Source organism: Ornithodoros turicata, chromosome 4 (genome assembly GCF_037126465.1).
Source record: "Ornithodoros turicata isolate Travis chromosome 4, ASM3712646v1, whole genome shotgun sequence".
NCBI lineage: Eukaryota > Metazoa > Arthropoda > Arachnida > Ixodida > Argasidae > Ornithodoros > Ornithodoros turicata.
In genome coordinates this window covers 9,126,521-9,146,790 of record NC_088204.1, presented here as the reverse complement: position 1 = coordinate 9,146,790, position 20,270 = coordinate 9,126,521, and the positions used below count along the sequence as shown (strand labels likewise).

The window sequence follows — 20,270 nt, the reverse complement described above, 5'->3', positions numbered from 1 at the left end:
GTCTCTGAGACAAATATTTACACACTCTGCACTAGGTTCAACAGGAGATTTTTTTTATTCCACTCATCGAATAATGTGACAATATATAGCAACACAGATACCGATGCAAAATCACAACAGATGTTCACCAGTTGCAAGCACGTCGTCGTTATGCAAAGAAAGAGCTCGTGTCAACAACGAAGTTCTCATAGTTTGTGCACTTGGAGTTCCTTGTGTGACGTAAGCCACCTTGTAATATGAATGGCCTTAAAATCACGTGAACCAGTATAACATGCTATCACGGAAACAGTGAAAGAGAGATATAGTGTGTTGTGCCCCTCGTGAAAAAAGGTCCGCCTCACATACAATAACAATCAATATGACGTACGTCGAAAGAGGGGGGCCCCATGAATATAAAATATACTTCATAGAGACAGAAAATATTATCTGGGTAATAGTTGAGGAGGCAGGTGCGCATAAATGCATATCCTGAGCCACAAGTGCATGTTTCTTAGCACGCCACATTGCTAGGGAAAGACGTGTGGTTTACGAGCCACCGAACCACCCTTGTTGAACCTCTTTACTTCAGCGCTGAACACCGAGTGGTCAAAGCGACTGGGCGCAAACGAGGAACGTTACTTTCAGCGAGAAAACAGAGTTGAAAGGGGCAGTCTGGGGCTGTGGACTGATTTCAAGATTAGAACTGCATTAAACTGTAAGTTATATGTAGATATCAAATGCCCATTCATATCCAAGTTTCACGGTGACGCAAGTACAGTAACGTAATCGGTAAGTTCTGTCTCACACCATGGGTTTGATTCCTTTGAGTGATAGAAACTGGATGTTACTGACAGTAAGTGCTGGCCATAAATTCAATTATAAATCATTGGCTACAAATTTAATTGAAGTATTTTTTTTCACAGTGATACCCAGCATAATAAGAAAGCATGAGCTAGCATTTCTTTAGCTTTGGTTAGGGCTCTGACTGTCGCTTTAAACACTTCGGGGAAAGGCAATGGTGAAAAACGGTGAGGTGGGGGGGGGGGGGGGGGGAACTGCACTTGTTTTGACGAAAGACAAGATGTAGTGGGGCTTGTTTACTGCAGTGCCTGAAGGAAACAGAGCTGCAGGACTATGTCCAACTGCAAATAAACTGCGGTTGCACCTTCTCCTGCAGCATCATTTGACGTGCGAAAGCCCTGCATTCACCTACTACGTGCCAATAACAACCTGTCTATTTCCAACAGTGCTTGAGTGCAAACATTGCCCCCACACTGATGTAAACAGGCCCCACTGTACATGATTGTATGAGCATTTCCCACAGGATGAACAACATGCGAACTGTAAACAGTGGCAATAAGAAGGCAACAGGAATAGTCTAATTTCGTAGGCATTAAACTATGCCATCCTGCTAAACACGTAGTTTGCGTTTACTTCCCTTCCGAAAAATCAGCTAACTCCCGAAGGGTATGACTAGAAGATTTAAATAAAAGTGCAAACCTCCCCTTGTGGTGAGGTATGGCATGTAAAGTGCAACTTCCAGTTCAATGTAATGACTTCCAGAGCAGCACCAAATCAACCTTGAAAGGTCCGGCAGTTGCCTGCTTCGTTAATAATGCCTAGAAAATCTTTGTAAAAAAAAAATCGTTACAAGAATTCGAACGAGAAAAGTGCTTGCAGAAGTAAAAGCGTGCCCAACAAAACAATGGCTAGCTGTTCGAGGCACTTCTTTGAATTTGTTGTCACACGACCTGGTGGCCTAAGAGTCTTCACAAAAACCCAGCAAAACGTCGGAGTCGCTGTCCAAAAAGTTGTAGAAGTAGTAAGGGCACAAAACGTTCACACAACCAGCTAAGACGATATCTTTGGGAAACACGCACCAGAAATGGGGTCGACAATCAACAAAGGCAAGGAGGAAGCCACGTTCAGCCTCCCTTCGTAAAGAAGCGGTGAAGTAACTAGAAGGAAGTAACTAGAGGTCAAAATCACCGTCATTGAATCAGACAACTGCCATGTCACACAAAACAGAACGGTCTCCTCAACACCCTCACTAGATCACAAGTTTCACCAAAGGGATCTAGGCTTGACACAGCTGCATGAGCAAATGCCAAATACCTGCTTATAACTAGGGCCTGACTTTTTCGGGTTTTATTTTTGGCCAGATTCGGGGGGTAAATATCGGGTGATATTTTTCATTTGAAAATTCGGGTGTATTCGGGTTAAATCCCGTTACGGCATATTCTGTCGTCAGGAATTCGGGTGTATTTGGGTGATTTTTTTTTGTTTAATAAAAATTTGTCTTAACATGGAACTAATGTTTAGCAATGTTATCAAACTTTATTTGAATGCACGCTTATGAGTGTGCCACGCGGCCCAGATGTTTTCGGGTAGATTCGGGTTAAACCCGAATTTTACAGATTTCATTCGGGGGGTAAATATCGGGCGGATACGGGTTTAACCCTAAAAAGTCAGGCCCTACTTATAACTCAGCCCTGAAGTTTTCAGGATATATTTTTTCCTAACTGTTTTTTCTTGGGGGGGGGGGGGGGGAGAGGAGGGGGTAGTTGAGTAGAGCCTGAGCTTGGGCAATGAAGAAACGTGGCACACAGGTGACAGCATCTACGCCATCTTACCTAGTAGTTCGCTTTTTTGACAATGCATTTCACTGCTCTTTTGAGTATTCACCTATCAAAATTAGGGCTGTGCGAATATTCGAGTTCTCGAATTAGAATCAAATATCAAACGCCAGAACTATTCGGTTCGCGAATCGAATAACCAATATTCGATTTTTCGAATATTCGACTATTTCACAAATATGAACGACACAACCCGAAAGTTGGCTTCACCTGATGCTTCCGTGCATGAGGTGAAGCCCGCTTTACGAAATTGCCTTTGCCGCAGGACCAACACAGGCGGGACGGTGTTTAGTTTAAGATAACGTTATCCGAAGTTAGCTTTGTAAACATCGTCTGTGGAAGTGGTGGCGCCCCTCCCACATGCAGTTTAGCGGTGCCGACGAGGGACTTTGATTTGATGTCTGTGAGGTTGCCTTTAAAAAGTTAGAACTCTCGAATAACGACTACATCTCACGAACAAGAAAGGTGTTGTAAAGATGTCCTTTACATCTAAAATTTCAGTAGTGCAACTTTCTAGGGCAAGTGCAAAGAAACTAAAAGGTGTTCATGGGCAAAGCTGAGGCAGGATGCCAATTCGTTTGTTTAACAAATGGCCTGTTGGTGTCTGAAACAATTACAGCCTCATCCGTATAATGTGCTACTGCCTGACATAAAATTTTGAAATGAAGGTAACCACTCCAGTAAGTGTAGGCTCACCTGAAAAACAGGAAGCACTCTCACATAAAATTAAAGAGTAGGGGCTTTAAACAGAAGAATTGCATGTCTCTCTTGTGACAGTTAATGCCAGAAAAATTACACTAAAGCCATGGGCTACAAAATGGAAACTTTTAGTGCGAAAGTCACATATTGTAAATGTTGCACTAATATTCGATATTCGATTCGGTATTCGGAATTTTCCCCCCATTCAGTTCGACTTAAAATATTCGGATTCGCACACCCCTAATCAAAATCAATCACTGCATAGGGAGACTGAACCAGTGGCTGTTCGACGGTGACCTTATCAACAATTTACTCAGTTTACCCGGTAAAACTTTACAGAAATAATCAGTCACAATAGAAGACCAAGCTCCGCAATGTGCCGGGCAAACACTGAATGTTCATAACATTTTGGAGTCCATTCTGGGCCTATTATTGGAGACCCATTTTTTCCACAGTTTGTCCAGAGAGCTGGCAAGCACGACCATGGTTGAACAATGCCATCTTGAGGTGCAAACAGAGTACAATGGACCTTCTTCACATACGCGTCGTATTGTAGCGGCTCTCCAGCAAAGCACACTCGGCGCGCGTCAAAACAAATCTACGTGGGTAGCACGAAGGACCAAAACCGATCCGGAGTGGGACCGACGAGCTTGCGCCTTTCGTGCGGTCTCCCCACTGGTCCCCACTTCTGTCGTCCACATACTGTGCCATCTAGTGAAGACGGAGGCAACCCTCTCTGGCGCCTCAAGGTCATGCGCATGCACATAGGCCATTGTAAAAAAAGGTCCATTCACGTTAAATAAACGAGACATCCCCACCAAATTGCCAACGTCGTTTGTAAAAGATAAAAATTCAGAAGAAAAGCAAAGTAAAGTTGCAAAGGCATGATAAAAACTTACAAAAAAAGGAAAACAAACAAAAAAACAGAACCAGAAAGGAAAAGTGCAATTAAGATGTACACGTCGATGTTGACTTGCACTCATTTTTCGAAGCGTAGCCACTACAAGGGTGTATATTTACACAGGCAGATATACCTCATCGTTTTTGGTTCAAAAGTCGTGGCACATGGAAGCAACCACAAAATAAAATAGAGGGTAAAATATACAACTTTTTGTATAAAAAAACGGAAAAAGAAAAAAAAAAAAACGAAAAAAAAAAAAACACAAAAAAGAACCAGCCGAGCATTTGTTAAGTTTCGTTTTCCCCTATGAACGTGTCACAACTAGCCCTTCTACCATTTCATACAAAACTCTCGCATGCACATAGGTTACGCGGAACACATTGCGCAACCACCCAAGCCATCTACGTCGACTTATCTCGGAAGACACTTAGGTAAATGCACACGTGAGCAGGTTATGGGGCAGGTGGGGGTTCGTGCACGGTGTGGCTACTGGTCCACGGGACTGGTCATGGGCTCTGGCTCTCCGAGCAGCTCGTCGTCGTCGTCCTCCGGGTTTGCTTCGGCCACACGCAGGCAATACCTGAGGGAAGGCAAAAAAAAAAACATGTTCACAGAGAGGCCTCACGAAGTCTCGGGGTACTTTGCAGACTTGTGGTGTCCGCAAAGTATACACAAAAGCGGTTGGTTGGATATTTGCACAGAGTTACGAGTACGGCCGCAAGCTGTACTGTAACTAGCCGCTGACTATTGCCGTAAGAGTGACTTGCAACTTTTGTGCCATTTTATTGAGGAATAAAGTGAAAGTACTGTGAATTTTCTTGAAGGCTTGTCATTTTTGGCACATTTCTATTAAGAGGTCCGAGTTCTTGGTACACCTCTCTGTCACCCTTGAACAGAAGCATAGATTTACTTTATTAATTGCGTACCACCTTACGGGCATTTGTGAATGAACCTTGGGAAGTTGCTCCTCGAAATAAAGCTGGATATATCATTATTTAAAGGGCACTTTCCCATCAAAGAGGCGTCTCTGAAAACAAGATCACAGGTTGCCATTGAAATTTCCAGATATGCACATTCAATCACTGACACACAGCATGTGTAGTAACACATTCACAGTAGAAATGGCACACTGCAGTCAGGCACGTCAGCATCCACTTGTTCTTCTGTCAGCAGCCAAATTCTGCTCAAATGAGTTCACAATAAACAAAAACTCACACAAGGGCAGCAAGGGGAAAAAGTTGAAGACCAGCTCCTATAAGGAATGGTAACCCTGGCTGGTACTCCAGAGCAGCGTTGAACACCAGGGATGAGAAGACATCTCCAAATGCAGGAACCAGTGATTCGCACGTTGTCCAGAAGGAGAACACCTTGGCTGAAACATACATTTCCGTCTCATTACCTGTTCCCCCTTGCCCCTTGGTATGCCACCAGAAGCAGGGTAGCAGCATAAAACTCACTCGCTTCGTACGGACTAATCAACTTGGAGGCATAAGAAGAGATGCCAACAGCAGCTGCTCCTCCAGGAGATCCCACTACATAACCTGTAACGACACTGCTTCATTCCGATCCCGGGGGTATGTGTTACGGGGACACTTACTGAGGTAGTACATCCATTCCTTGGTTGCCAATCCTTTGATAATGTTCTGCAGCATGAAGACGACAACACCGATGATGGCAAGGGCTGGGTCCCGCCACTGGCAGTTTCAAAGGGCCATTAGTGTTAGTGCAAGAAGGGACACACGCCTTACCTGCAGGAACCTGCTGAAAATGAGCACACAGATGGCTGTTCCCACCAGCTGCAGGAGGCCAAAGAAGGCAGTGACATTCGAAAACTTGAGCGGCCCCCAGTCGAAACGGCTCTTCGTGTAGTACAGGTTGATGCTTCGCGCGGCTGCGTGAAATCAATTTCGCGCGACAAAATCAGAGTCCCGCGAGTGCACATTTACAGTTTGTGGTATGGCAGGTCTGTAACACTTGGCTGAAAGTCCAGGTGAAGTTCAGAGACGAGAAATTCGGCTTATAGGACACCAGGAACCCATACTATCAGAGCAAGTAATTTTAAAGAAAACATCCTTAGACAACAGAGAGATATAGCAGGTAACGTTATAACTACACTCTTAAAAATGAACTTCACCGCATAGCACTTTCCTAGCCAACCATCATCTTGAATGATATCATTATCTGCCCTGATTTGTTGAAAATGGGGGGCGTACACCTTTTTTGTGACAATTATGAACAGCATAAGTGTCACAAAAAAGGCGTACGCCTCCCGTTTTCAACAAATCAGGGCAGATAACGATATCATTCGAGATGATGGTTGGCGAGGAGCATGCTATGCGGTGAAGTTCATTTTTAAGAGTGTAGGGAGGGACATTTTTTGGATTAAATGCCTTTCTCAGATTCGGGAGGGAAAAATCGGGCGCCATTTTTAAATCTGTAGTTCGGGGAGAAATCGGGCGATAATTGTGCCTTCAAGTATCATCGGGTGTTTTTGCCTCTCCTCTATCCTTTCCTTCTTTTTTCTTTTTTTGTGGGTGACCTACCAGTGCTAATCCTAGCAGGCATAGATAGCGCTGACACACATGGGTGTATTTCTGGGAACGTAAGTGACCCATTCTTACGTGTGTTACACGAAAAAAGTCAGATCATAAGGGAATGACATGGTTCCCAAAGCAGTTCGACTTTAAAGGGACAGCACAGACAAAACCAAAGCTAAACAAATGTGTCGTCACAAGCTTTGATTATGGTCCGCGGAGTCAGTGTGCAAAATATCTCAATTAAGTTAATTAAATTTTATAATCAGCACTTTTGATGCTATTGTCACTGTCACTCCAGATTTCTGCGCTGCCAAGCAATCAAGTCACCAATGCCACGCAAGCTTATATTGATTATATATTATCATATTTGATATGATTATATTTTACCATACCCCGAAACAGTCCACAGTCACTTTTATCTCTGCCCCCATGCGATGCCCTCTGATGTGTGTAGCTAGTACCTATATCAGTGTGGACCCAAAACCGCAACAGACATGCCACTTGCTTTCCTTGTTCATCTAGAATGCTATAACGTTCTGTTGGACGAAGTCTTGAACATGGCATCTGCATGTAACGTACAGTCCAACTCAACTCCGATATAGTAGAGTCTCCTTATATTGAAGTTCGTTTGTCCACCAAACTACTTCACTATGTCGGCATCTTTACTGTACTGTACTGTACTGTACTGTACTGTTTACAACTGTCAACAACCATACTGCAACTGTACGGTTGTGGATTCAAGACATTCGGATCATAGGTTTACAATATAGAGCTATGATCTACCCACAGCTCAGACTGTCTTTTTAAGGGTACAACATGGCCAGAAAAGACAGCCTTGTTCTAATGACTGTGTTGTGATGCCAGCAGGTGCATAGTGTGTCTCAGGTTGTCGTCTGCTACCGTTTCTAAGAATGTCCGCGAGGGAAAAAAGTACCAAAGTGTGGATTGAACTCACTTTCGCTGTTGAAGAGAATGAACCACAGGGACAGCATCATCAGCAACAACTTAGTTCGATTCCTGCCGGGCCGCCGACGAAACACCGACTGAAAGCCCGCCTTAAAATTGTTCACCTTGAGCAAATCTCGAATAAGCTCTCTTCTCCCTGTGCAGTACAGCTGGGAACTAAAAGGCACCGTCCACCATATCCACGTCACCATGAGTGCCAAGAGGCCCGCAGATGTCGCGTAGATGGGCAGGTAACCTGCCGCGTTGAAAATCTGACCCCCGACAAACATCCCCAACTGAAACCCCAGTGTCAACGCCGTCAGAATGCACGCGAAGCGGACCGTCTTCAGCTCGGCGGACACGGTCTTTGCGCCGTTGCTGTAGACGGACGCGCAGACGGAGACGAGGCCCCCGCTCAGGCCGTTGGGAACTCCGCAGAGAACAGTCACATAGGTGGGTGTCGTCCACACCAGCACAGTGACCAGTGTGGTCAGGTCCTGAACGATACCCCCAACTACGGCCACCAAGATTGGAATCTTACTCCCATACTTGTCGCTCCACGGGCTGAGGAATATGGACAGCAGTCCTGCAGGCACAAACTGGATTAAGAAGAGGCATAAGTTGTTGATGTTGGCGTGCCGGGTGACGTCGTCCTTGATGGTAATGTTCCAGGAGAGGTTCCGGCAGGCCGCGTTGTCCATCTTGTAGAGGAACCAGCAGGCCTTGGTGAGGAACAGGTCTTGCGTGAGGATGAGTCGCATCGAGTAGGACATGGCAAACACAAAGAGGAATAGCTCCAGGTGGAGTTTGCGCACAAAGAGGAACCAGTCCACGCGGCCTCCTTCCTTGAGGACAATCGTGTCGGTCGACCGTTGCCTCTCCACGGCATTGCTGTTGCTCTGTGGAGGTAAGAGAAAGGAATGACGTCTTGGTAAAGTGAGGCAGGGAAAGTGAAGAAAAAGTATCGTGATACAGAGCATACCAGACTCAGAAAAGCGCGTATCTCTGGTGAGTGTGCAAAAATGACCGAATTGTAAAGGAAGATGGTGACACGTAAAAAATGAAAACCCACCTTTGTAAAACTGGTGGCTAAACCTCTCTTTGTTTACAGCAGAGTATGATATATATATGCTCACAGTTAATTCGATTTTGCTGTGGAAACAAACCAAAGCGCTACAATATTAAGACGTGGCCAAATACCCAATATCGACAAAGTTCTTGGAATAGGCGATATTCTTTGAGGTTACTCCACAGATTCTTCATGAAACTGAGAATGTTGAAATGGCTAGGGTGATATGATGCTAATACGGTAAGGTATCCGAAACTGTCTTCGAAGACGTTGAAGATGTACAACTGGGCGCTCCAATATTAAAATCAAAACTCATTCTTCAAACGAACCATGTCGTTCGCTTCGATAATTTTTAAAAAAATGCGGCAGTTTTAAGCGCACAAGACAAAGACCTGCATGTCTGTGCTGATCCTGGTCCTCAGGAGGGGCACCTGACTTCCTTCTGCTCTGTCAGGCAAGAAGAAGCGCATCGGTAGCTCTCGCTGAAAATCACATCCTCCTGGCAAGTGGACACCACTAGAATAAGAGCAATGAACATACGCTCACTACCGAAGCTTTAAGCAGTATCATGAAAGAAAGACTATCAAGGTTGTTTTCATGCCCATCACAGTCAACAAGTCAATGTGATGTTCACAACATACTGATGAACTTCGGTAAAGAGAGACAGACGAACAGATGGACAGGCACATAACACATGACATGATACCAGCTCGCTTGCGTATTGCTTTCCTGTTCAAGTCAACATAATGCTTTATAAGTTTAGCTTCATAATGCACCTGTTTCTTTATGTTCTAAGGGAGGAAATTACCATAAATTAAAAGGAATTACTGCGATGCACCATAAAATACCCCCAAAATACCATCAAATAAAAATATACAAAAAAACAGGACCGGTGCAGATATTGTGGAACTGGACAGTGTGTACAAGTCATATTACTGAAAAACTCCTCTTTGACACACCAAGAGAAATAAGCTGCCTTTCCAAATCGGGTACTGAAAACATGAAAAACGATTCCAGAAAAATGCGTATTTCTTCACAATCAATTATGACCATGTTAAGGAGCACTGAAATTATCTCCTATTTACACACTCTATTGTTGCGTTTGCGTACAGTTTCAACTTTCAAAAAGAAATAGAAAACTACGAGAGAAAATGCAATCTGACTTCATCGACACTGGATGGTTTCGGGTTTTGTTGCTTTAACATGACTCCTAAAAAAAAAAAAATACAATGTTCCATGTACTGCTTGTGACATACTTGCCTGAAATCGACGGCTCACGATTTATCCCGTCTTAACTCTACAGGTGTTGCAAGATTGCTTCTTCAGATCAACTGACACGTATGGCACATGCTATCCAGTATGTGTGTATTAGTAAAAAAAACAACCTTGCAAACACCTGGAGATTCCAGACCAGGTAAACAGCGAGCTGTCGGTCTCTGACACGTATGTTGCAAGCAGTACATCACTGGAATTCCGTCTCGATTTCTTCCCTCCTCTGTTCCTTTCTAATTTCCCGCAGATGGCATCCAGAGAGGCTGCTGCGTCAATGAGCTTGTAAACTTAAAATTAAACTGTGAGAATTATGACCTCATCTTAATCTAGTGTACACGCGAATACCAGCTTGCCGTGGTCGTAATTGTTGAGGTTCATGAGCCACAGGCGCCCACATATGTAACCGCTGCTGAACATGGACAGGAGCAGCACTACACAGGGCAAGGATAAAAACAATGCCTGAAATCGTGGTTTCATTCCTAATTTTTTATTAATTTTTTTGAAAGGGCAGCTTCTTTCAGTTCGGTGGTTATGACCCTCGGGTCACAGAATAGTTGATTGTGGGCTGCAAGTGTTTGAGACCCCTGCTCTACAGAGAAATCAAAATGTTGCGTTCCTTGTTTCTTCCGTCGTACCGAGTCATTTACCTGTGCATTCATCATTTCCGTTTCTCGTGACAAAACGAGTTTTTTGCCTAGCAATACGCGATGACATTAACCGCCGACGTCTCTTACACATATTCTTGCCGATCTTAATTGCTATTCTTTAATTTTCCCATTAGGTAGAACGGCCCATGCTCCCCTCGTCTGCCGCCAATGAAGTTGAGCAACACCTACGTGCTATCACCGTAAGATAACCGGTGCGGACTTTGCAGTAAGGTACCAACGCGCGAGACACTCAAGCTAATTACGAGCTGGCAATCTTCATTTCCGGCGACGGCTGTCCATTACATAAACGATAGCAAAAATGGCAACAAAACGACGATGAGACAACTCAGATGATGCACATCAATCACTCGTTCCGGCACATTCGCGCGAACATGAAGAATGAAAGGAGATTTTTCTCCCAGCTCACCGCGAGCGAGTAAATGAACGATGGGAGCCACGACGAGCAACACACTCGGCAAGAAAAGAAATAAAAGTATCACCAACGATCAACACAGCACAGCGAAATCGCTGAATGCCAAACGGCCAAACACCCACAGCAACGCCGCCGACCCCTGGTGGGTGGAAAATATTAGTGAATTATCTGAAACGGGTATGTGCCAAAGATTACTAGATGCAAATAAAGTAATCTCCAAGCCAAACTTCTCTAGGCGTAAGCTCCCTACCGTTAAACGCGACTGATAAGACCAACGCCGGCAAAACAAATGAGTAGAGTGGTAGTGTAGGCGCGCGAAATTCGGACGGCAGCATGCTTTCCAAATCAAGATGTTTTAGCTGTACGCTCAAGGCGGTATGATTCGGTTCCAGTTAGACACTGTTTTAGATTGTTCTTCAACTCATTTAGACGACATAACGTTTTGGTTAGCGGTTCAGCGCATGAGAAAGCTCGGTTCTCGGAGGCTTTAGGCGACCCACAGAAAAATATGTCTGCTTTTTTTTTTTAATTAATGACTGCGGTCAATAGTTGGATCTGTAAAACACAAAGATCAATTGTAATCAATGGAGTACAGGAAAAGGCACACCACGCACACCGGCATCCTGTACCCAGGGCCGGTGTGCGGGGCCTGAGGCAAAGGCACATCGCGGGGCCTGCACATCAGCAAGGAGGTTGGGGGCGGAGGGGGTACACCCTCCCTGCATTTTTGCAACCCCCCTGAAATTTCTCAGGTGACCCCACCCAGCTCGGCCACCAACACGTTCTGGTAATGAGCCCGGCGCAGCGAATTACATCCTATACTGTCAAACTTGGGCTGTAGGACCACAGTCATGCAGATGATCTTTGTCCAAAATAATTTGAAAGTGTATTGCGCGCATATACGAGCAAAAATGCGTGCGGGCACGCAAACGCAATGAGGATCATCAAGAACCATTTGCGCCGGATTGAATCAAGCAAGGTATTCTGGTTTCGTCTAAGGTTTTCACCGTTGGTTGCAAAGTATTCATTGAGCTTCGTGAGACAAGGTGCTAGTCTTCTTTCTTTGTCGGTCGTGCGATTATGCATCTTAATGTTGAAATGCCGTTCATAATGAATCTGTATTCTAATGTACTGTGTTCTAACGTAATAACATGTACAAATAAAACGGGAAAGCTGTGCAGATATGTCACCATTGTGCCACGATTCTTTCCGTGTCTAAGAAAAATTCCATAAGTGGAACCTTCACAAAGCATACCCCCCCCCCCCCCCCCCCCAGCAGTGAATTTCTGGGGAAATCACTGCTTGCGGGGTTGGCGGATTTTTCTTAACAGTGGGACTTTTTCGAACACTCATGTGGTAGGCGCAGCACAGCCAGACATAGGCGACGGCACAACTGCGACTCTTAACAGGTAATTTTATTGACATCGCACATACAATAGATCAGCACAGAACAATAAAATTTTTATATGATAAACAGTACCGGATTTGGGGGGCGGGGGGGGGGAGTAGTACCGGGCGTATGCCCTGGGGCAATCCTGAAATACTGCTAAGGATTCACCTTGATCGTGATGAAAGAAGAGTCGAGTCGAGATAAACCAGCGGCGGGAGCACTCCACAGGCCCGAACAATGACTGTTCAAGGATATGATACGTGCACGCAGCCCGGCTATCACTGCCTGGGAAATAGACATGCTCCCAGCATATGTGTGTGTATTGTTTATGGTTATTGAAGAAAATTATTCCGGGAATGACATCATTGCGTCGATATCATGCACAGGTGCTTTCAGGCGATTACATAAATGGAAATAATGTGGCTGTAAGCGGCAGGCAGAAATAATCCCGCGAGGCGGGGGGATTCGGTCGTTTGGGGGTTGTTAAACATACCTGGTGTGCCTTCTCGCAAGGAAGATAAAAAGGAATATGCTACGCGTGACGTTCACTGCGTGCCGTGGACAATTTTGCGTCTAGTCTTCTGGATTACCGGTCCAGGGCTCTACCAATAGACCTCTCCCTGTTTGTAAACAAATGACGTCATAGCGTTCGACAGCAAAACCAATTTGGTAGACTTGAACTACGCTAGAAGCTAGGGCCGAACAAGATCGCGCCCGAAAGCCGCAGTCTTGAGGGGATTATGATGATCCCTGAAAGGGACTCGACCTTCGGTTCTACTGAACAAGAGCCGATTTGTGGAACCCGGACTTCCCCGTCCGGTTTGTTTCGGTTTTGGTCTGTCTACCGTCTGTACGGTCTGTACGTCATGATGACGTTTCTCGGGTAGAGGTCTATTGAGCTAAGCTAACCCAAGCAGCACAATGTACTGGAAGTCTGGTGCACGGGTAGGTGGAAGGCCTTGAACAGGCTCGTGAAACTAAAGAACATCGATAAGACACATACCGTCCACCCCTATTGCACTTAAGTTTCAGTACATTGTGCTCCTTGGGAACACACCTCCACAGCGACTTCCAAGGGTGCGTCATCCGAAGGGACAAACCAACCACTCTCTCACTCATGCCACTTTCACTCATGTAGAAAACATGTCCCAACATGGCCCAAATGCTCCTGAGACTTCAAAAAAATTTGGGCCTTTTAGCATTTGGGTCAAATGAGCAGGGCAGGATAAGGTGTCCAGGGGGCCGAAATCCCCAGAAGGCCAAAATAGTCATAGGGCCCGAAAACCACGGAGGAAGACTAGGCGCGACCTAGATATTTTCTTTGTTCGTATGTTATCGGAACTCTAAATCTAACGTACGTGTCGCACAATGCGGGCATCAGTGCACGCGAGGAAAGAAAATATCCAGGCTTAGTCTTTCTTCCTGGCTTTCGGCCCGTGTGACCATCTGGGCCACATGACTGTTTTGGCCTTCAGGACACCTTATCCCGCCCTGCTCATTTAACCCAAATGCTCAAAAGGCCCTTTTCTGTGTGCATGTCTGTGTGTGTGGGGGGGGGGGGGGGAGGGTGGTCTGATAAACATTTGGGCGTTCTGGTAACTTGGGCCTTATCCATATGAGATATAACTCGGATCTCCAAGGAGTCCGAAAGTTTTGCCCTTCCCCTTCAATTTCTGTCATCGTCTGATCTTATGCAATGTATGTACAGCTCCCGTCAACCTTAATAATAACACTGAAACAAATATGGTCTCGTTCCTTAGCGCGATTACAACAACCCTTGGAGCCGTGAGGAAATCTTAATTGAACAAAATTATTTTGTTAGTTTGATGCAAGGATTTTGTTCACTTAACATTCCCCCAGTTCCTCCAGGGTGGCTGTTATCACGCTCGGAAACGAGACCGAATTTTTTACAGTGTTATTATTAAGGTTGACGAGAGCTGTACAAGCATGCAGTTCGATACCGCCCCCTCCGTCCCGTGAGAAAAAAAAATATGAATTCGCCTCGGATAAGATGGAAGCGTAACGGCAGGAGACGCAAAACATATGCGGCAGGTGTCTTAATATGTCAAAATAACTGACAAAATGGCGTAGATGCAGGCTATCTGGTGGATGAAATCCATAATGTAAAAGACTGAGTCTGGGCACATAAAGGGACGATTGAGACGTGAGTTGCGTGTCGTCCCTTTGTGTAGCCAGGCTCAGGCTTTCACATTATGTGGTGACTTCATGTGTTCTGCACTCCGTGGATATTAATGAACGGGAAAAGCTCTGTGAGGGCCTCACGTCACAAGATGCAACCGTTACAGCCTGATTCCCAAACCTGATGCACATTATGCATCTTGTGGTCAGATGTTGCACATGCTGCAAGGGGCACGTGCCTTCTACAAAGCTACGGCGGGACAGAACCCAGGGCGGTGCGATGCTCTCGCTTGGGTTGCTGATCCTTCTGCTCGCTGGACACCTCGCCCTGGCCGTCCGTCCCGTAGCATATGCTGCCCAGTCGCAGGTGGACGATGAGAGCAACGAACAGGTCAAACGGTCCCGACAACGCTGCCGTGAAGACGCCTTCTTAGAATTGCGGGCTACGTGTGAACAGCACTTGGACGAAATCATGCGACTGTACAGCAAGGGCGACCGCGCCCAATCCTGCGCGCGACTGCGTCAGTATTCAAACTGCGTCAATCGCGCCTTGAACCGCACTCGGTGTCACAGAGTGGCCCAGATCTACCAGAGGGAACGGCAGAGGATGCGGGTGAACGTCAACGACTACAACTGGAGCTGCTCCATGAGTCGACAGGAGTACGCCCCCGATGATTGTGACGGCAAGCAGGTGATCAACCAGCACATGAAATGTGGCACAACATTCCAGAAATTCGTAGCTACTTTGAACGTCTACAGGGACAGGGAACAGACGTGCCGTGCAGTGCGCGACTACAAGCGCTGCGTCAAACCCATATTTCAAAACGAGGACTGTCGAAGCAACCAGGACCTGATGGACAAACTGCTGCGTTTTTCGCACACTGTCCTTAACGAGTACAGCTCTGCGTGCAAGGAAGCGCAGAGAGGACACTACCAGGAAGCCCCCGCTACCAAACAAGACGATGAGGAGGTCAGCAACTTCTGCCGATTCGAAGACCTGCGACAGAGGACGCTGCAGTGCCAGAAGGAAGGTTACAGTATCATTCGAACGCGGGACGCGCACTCAAAGTCCGACATTTGCGAGGAGCTCAAAGTGTTCCGGGACTGTGCAGTGGCAGCGCTCAAAGGAAATCATTGCGGCAGGGACAGGTCCGCTCGTCAGTATGTCGCCGGAATAGTGAGGGAATCATTTTCCAGGTACGGCATCGAATGCACAGCCCTGTGGAACGATGCCGCTCGCTTGGCCTTCACGTGGGTGACTTATATTGGAGCACTTTGCTTACTCTTATTGTAGGAAACATATGTCAACTACTAATGAACAAATAAGACTATAATAAACAACGATTTACTTTACAGTAACTTTATTGCACTAACTAGTTGAAAGCGCTAGTCTACTGAGCACATCCCGGGACCGATGACGGATTCCAGTGGGATGCCAGTACCTTTCGCCTTACTGTTCCAACGTACAGTACAACGTCATCACATATCTAATGCTCCAAAGCATAGTTCGGCGTCGTTACATATTTACTATTTTTGTGCCTGGCTGTATGGGGCTCTACAGGCGAGCAGTTTTTGAGCGCTATGTCCGCCGATGTCGAAGCCCCGCTATCAAGGTTCTGTGGCCAAGATTCATCAAAAAGCGCAGCTGGCTTCGCACCCTGGTGAGAGGAACCGGGCGCTAGACACACACCTCCGGTAGCGTACGCCTGAAGGCAGGAAGCGCAGGGGCAAGAACAAGCCTTGTCGCGGTACGCGAACCAGCAATACCTGCACTGAAATTCGTCAAAACGTGCGTGCCTCGAGGACTTGCTACGTACAGGACAGACCCCAAGGGATAAAGCTCAAAGATGACGTAAATGACGTAGGGCATGCCCGGGTAGAAGTTGATGCTCGCATTGTAGACCTGGGAACCAAAGACGTAGCCCACGATGGGGGTCAAGGCTTCCACAGCGATCCACACAGAGAACACCTGGGCTAAGGGTGAGGCTAATAAGACACCACGCGACGTGCAGGTAACCAGACCTACTTGTCTCGTCTCGGTCAAGGAGCTTGGAGGCATGGGACTTGATACCGATCGGTGCAGACGCGTCTAAGGTACCCAGAAGGTAACCTGCATAGAGTGTCCTGGTCATGGCCACTAGTGTTTACATATCCGGAGGACGAAAAGTGGAAAAGAGGACGAAATTATCTTTCGTGTCATTACTGGCAATGTCACACAATTTCAAGAGGTTCACAAAGCTGCGCTGCATCCACGATGCACCCGAGTCAGCCGGCAGCAAACCCTTGTCTCTAAAAGATTGGTTCCGTGGCCCCCTAGGACCTAAGGAATGACAACGGATAAACGTACTTACTCACATAGAACAGAATCTCGTTTCTAGCAAGTGCCGTGCTGACGCTCTGCATGATGCCGCAACAGATCCCTATGAGGGCGATGGTGCAGTCGGAGAGACGAAGCAACACGTTGGCCAAGATAACAAATACGCTCACGCTGACCATGCGGAGGAACAGGAAGCCCGCGTTGATGTCCGAGTACTTGCTCACGTCCCAATCGTACATTTTCTTGGCGTAAAAGAAGTTGATGCCCCGCGTACCTGCATGGACCTCATTGAGCTGTGTACCCGCGGAAACCGTAAGGCTTATACCTTCAGAAACGAAAAGAATGGTACACATGGAAGACATGAGCAGTAGAATCTGTGCCCGTCCCTTATGCGTTCTCGTTCGGCCCACTACAAGAATCCCGTTGACAAAGTTGCGCACCTGCAATAGATCCTTACACATGGTCTTACAGTCGGCCTTATGTGCGGTTGGTGGGTTCTTGATGACAAGGGCCACCCAGAGTAAGCAGGCGAGCAACATACCGGCCGACATCGCAAATACTGGCAAATAACCACCCGAACGGAAGACATGTCCAGCCGCGAGCTGGCCGCATGCCATGCCTATCATGGCTGACATTAGCACAATGAGAAACTGCAAAGTACGCAGGGGCCCTTGGCTGGAGAGGGACGCGTTGCTACACACTGCAGTCAGTACGCATACCAGACCACCACTAAAGCCGTTCGGAAGGCTGCACAAAACGTTGGCGTATAGCGGTGCCCCCATGTCCACGACAGTGTAGATGGTGCCGAGGTCCTGGAAGACGCCACCCATGGTTGCCATGAAGATGGGTATCTTGTGGCCGTACCTAAACGGTAATCTGCTTGTGAGGGATGGCATGTTGCCCTCAAGCACACACACTCACTTGTCGCACCAGGGACCGAGGAAAATAGAAAGCACGGCTGCCGGCGTCAGCTGTACCAGGAGCATGAACAGGCTGTAGTTGTTGGCTACACGTTCGATGGAGTCCTTCGTCTCTGTCCAGTTACTGACATTGGCGCACAGGAAGGGATCCAGGCGAAAATGATACAGGCACGTCTTCGTGAGTAGTAGGTCTTGCGTGATGAAAAGACGCATAGCGTACGACATGGTGTAGACGAGAAGGAAGGCGCACAACGCTTGGCTCCGCACCAGGGCAGCCCAGACGTCGCTCCAGTGCACGGACAGAAGGGGTGGTCCCTGCTGGCACACGCACTTGTCCACGGTGCATTCCGGGCTTCCAGTCATCGCGCCGAGCTCGCGTTCGGACGAGCTCTGCGCAACGCTGAAACAGGTGCCTGCTATACTAGGAGGGAACGACCTGTTCAAGCAATACAGGGGTGACAACTATCCAGGGTATGTGTCTTCACATATGACACTGCTACAGAGTGCATAATGGGAAAATGACCCTTTGTAAAGCAGTTACTCACGCTGGTGGCAGACGAAGTAAAGGCGAGAGGCGCCTTTTCGCCGGTTCATGGACTTTTGGGAGAGCGCGGAGTCATTCAAGCCAACTTTGGGGAAGCGCGAGCCTCGCGCTGGCACATGGTGTCCAGCACCCATATGTCCCATTCAGTCAGTTACAGATTGCATTGCTACACAGGGAACTTCAGCAACGACACGGACTACACATTACAGCATTGTACGCAAGCGACCTGGATAGTGTATGATAGGGGGTGCCTTAGGACGTTGCAAAACGTTGTTAGATATTCTGTCGTCCACCATAAATGCACATCACACGGCGTGTCTTCATCGTTACTATAAGGTTTGGCACTTTTGACGTTGATGACGATTGAGTCCAAAGGTATTTTGAAGAGAAGGGATGAACCATTTTGACTCGCAGTCGACCACATCGTGTTCCTCCATGAACTGTCGCAAGGATCACACTCAGAGATAGTGTTCTTTTCTTGTATTCTATGGGCATTTGCGTTATGGTTTTTGGCCCAAACTGTCATATTTTTCAATACTCTTGTCATCATCGTCATCCAATATTCCGAAAGCTAGAAAGATTAGGACAACACCTCATCTCCACTAGTCTTGGTGGTGGTAGTGCTAATGAAAGGACTCGCCTTTGTCGGCCTCACAGAGGTGGGCAACGTCACGACTAACAGGAATGTGCATCCTGGGCTGACTTCTATAAGGGAACTGTCCCGACATATGTCTGAAAGCCCCCCCCCCCCCCACCCCCGGGGGAAAACCCAGGAAAAAAATACAGCACAGTCAGCTCCGGGAATCGAACCCGGGTACGTCCAAGTCTCGATGTCACATATGGCCCAGTACGCTTCAATGCACATGCATTTTGATCTTCGCCGATCCTAATACCTCCTCTGTCCCAATTTGATGAAAATCTTCGTTCGTAACGGGACAGACTTGGCGTACAAAGCAGACGATCAGCGAAGGTGCATTTTGGTCTCCTTCAATCGTAGCACATCCTCTGGCCCAGTTGATGAGCCTGGGTGTCATGTCGGAGGTTTGATATAGTCGCAATATGTGACGGGGGGATGTGGGTTGTGCAGGAACCGTAAATAGTGGACAATACTTCCAGTGTTCACAAGTCATGCCGAGTATGTGGTAGTACTTCGTCGACAGTCTTCTTTCGTAGCGTGAAACAGACTTGGAGTACAAAGCAGACGACCAGCGAATATGTGCATTTCCAGGTGCTTGCCGCCCAGCAGCCGCTGCCGCGTGCGGTTTCCGCGGCTCTCAAGATATCGATGCTGTCAACGTGCTGCAAACTGCGTGGGTGGCCGGAAGAAAACATGAGCTTGACGCAATTTCCGTCGACCACCGGATTGTACGAAGATGCGAGGCATGCCGCTAAAAATCGTGCATTGCGCGGTCGAAGAGAAGCGGAAGCGGCTTCTCCCGCACCGCGGCAAGAATTTTCCGCTCCGCAAACGCGTTGCCGCATGTGGGTACGCAGCCGAGCAAGAGCCGCGTGTTCGGGTGATGCACTACGGAGCAGTTCGCTCGCCCCAAGAGCAGTTTTTTGGCTCTTGCTGCGAGAGGCAGAGTCAAAACTGCCCTCAACTCTCTTCTTCCGCTCTCGACGGCGAGCACGCGTATATATGCGCCTCGCGAGTGCCGTCTGCTACGTATTACATTGCTCCTGCGGCTATGTGCCTGTCATCTGTTTCTTTGTTGCGTTCACCATTGACGGCATGGATCTTTACGACAGTAGCGATGGAAGTTCAATTGACACCGATAATGTGAATGACAAAGCGGAAGATGTGACCTGCTTCTCGCAAGCTATACTTGTGCAAGTGCGCGA

The 20,270-nt window shown here is 47.2% G+C and overlaps 3 protein-coding genes across 4 annotated transcripts; 1 reads left to right on the top strand and 2 right to left on the bottom strand.

Moving 5' to 3' along the window:
• Positions 1 to 36: 36 nt before the first annotated feature.
• Positions 37 to 11,254, bottom strand: LOC135390969 (proton-coupled folate transporter-like). The gene is made up of 8 exons (XM_064620988.1): positions 11,113 to 11,254; positions 9,159 to 9,282; positions 7,708 to 8,596; positions 5,964 to 6,106; positions 5,813 to 5,909; positions 5,673 to 5,756; positions 5,431 to 5,587; positions 37 to 4,795 (listed from the first exon to the last, which is right to left on the bottom strand). The coding sequence occupies exons 2-8, from the start codon at positions 9,234 to 9,236 to the stop codon at positions 4,702 to 4,704; spliced, it is 1,542 nt and encodes a 513-aa protein (XP_064477058.1). The 5' UTR covers positions 9,237 to 9,282; positions 11,113 to 11,254; the 3' UTR covers positions 37 to 4,701.
• Positions 11,255 to 14,851: 3,597 nt separating this feature from the next.
• On the top strand, positions 14,852 to 16,002 carry LOC135392686 (uncharacterized). Its single transcript, XM_064623413.1, has one exon. The coding sequence runs from the start codon at positions 14,928 to 14,930 to the stop codon at positions 15,939 to 15,941; it is 1,014 nt and encodes a 337-aa protein (XP_064479483.1). The 5' UTR covers positions 14,852 to 14,927; the 3' UTR covers positions 15,942 to 16,002.
• LOC135392685 (probable peptidoglycan muropeptide transporter SLC46) lies at positions 15,998 to 18,559 on the bottom strand. Of its 2 annotated transcripts, none has more exons than XM_064623411.1 (7): positions 18,430 to 18,559; positions 17,886 to 18,284; positions 17,290 to 17,828; positions 16,999 to 17,238; positions 16,674 to 16,757; positions 16,465 to 16,621; positions 15,998 to 16,414 (listed from the first exon to the last, which is right to left on the bottom strand). In XM_064623411.1, the coding sequence occupies exons 2-7, from the start codon at positions 18,245 to 18,247 to the stop codon at positions 16,135 to 16,137; spliced, it is 1,662 nt and encodes a 553-aa protein (XP_064479481.1). In that variant the 5' UTR covers positions 18,248 to 18,284; positions 18,430 to 18,559; the 3' UTR covers positions 15,998 to 16,134. The 2 variants fall into 2 exon arrangements, with proteins under 2 accessions (XP_064479481.1, XP_064479482.1); XM_064623412.1 differs by having other exon boundaries at positions 17,886 to 18,274.
• Positions 18,560 to 20,270: the final 1,711 nt, after the last annotated feature.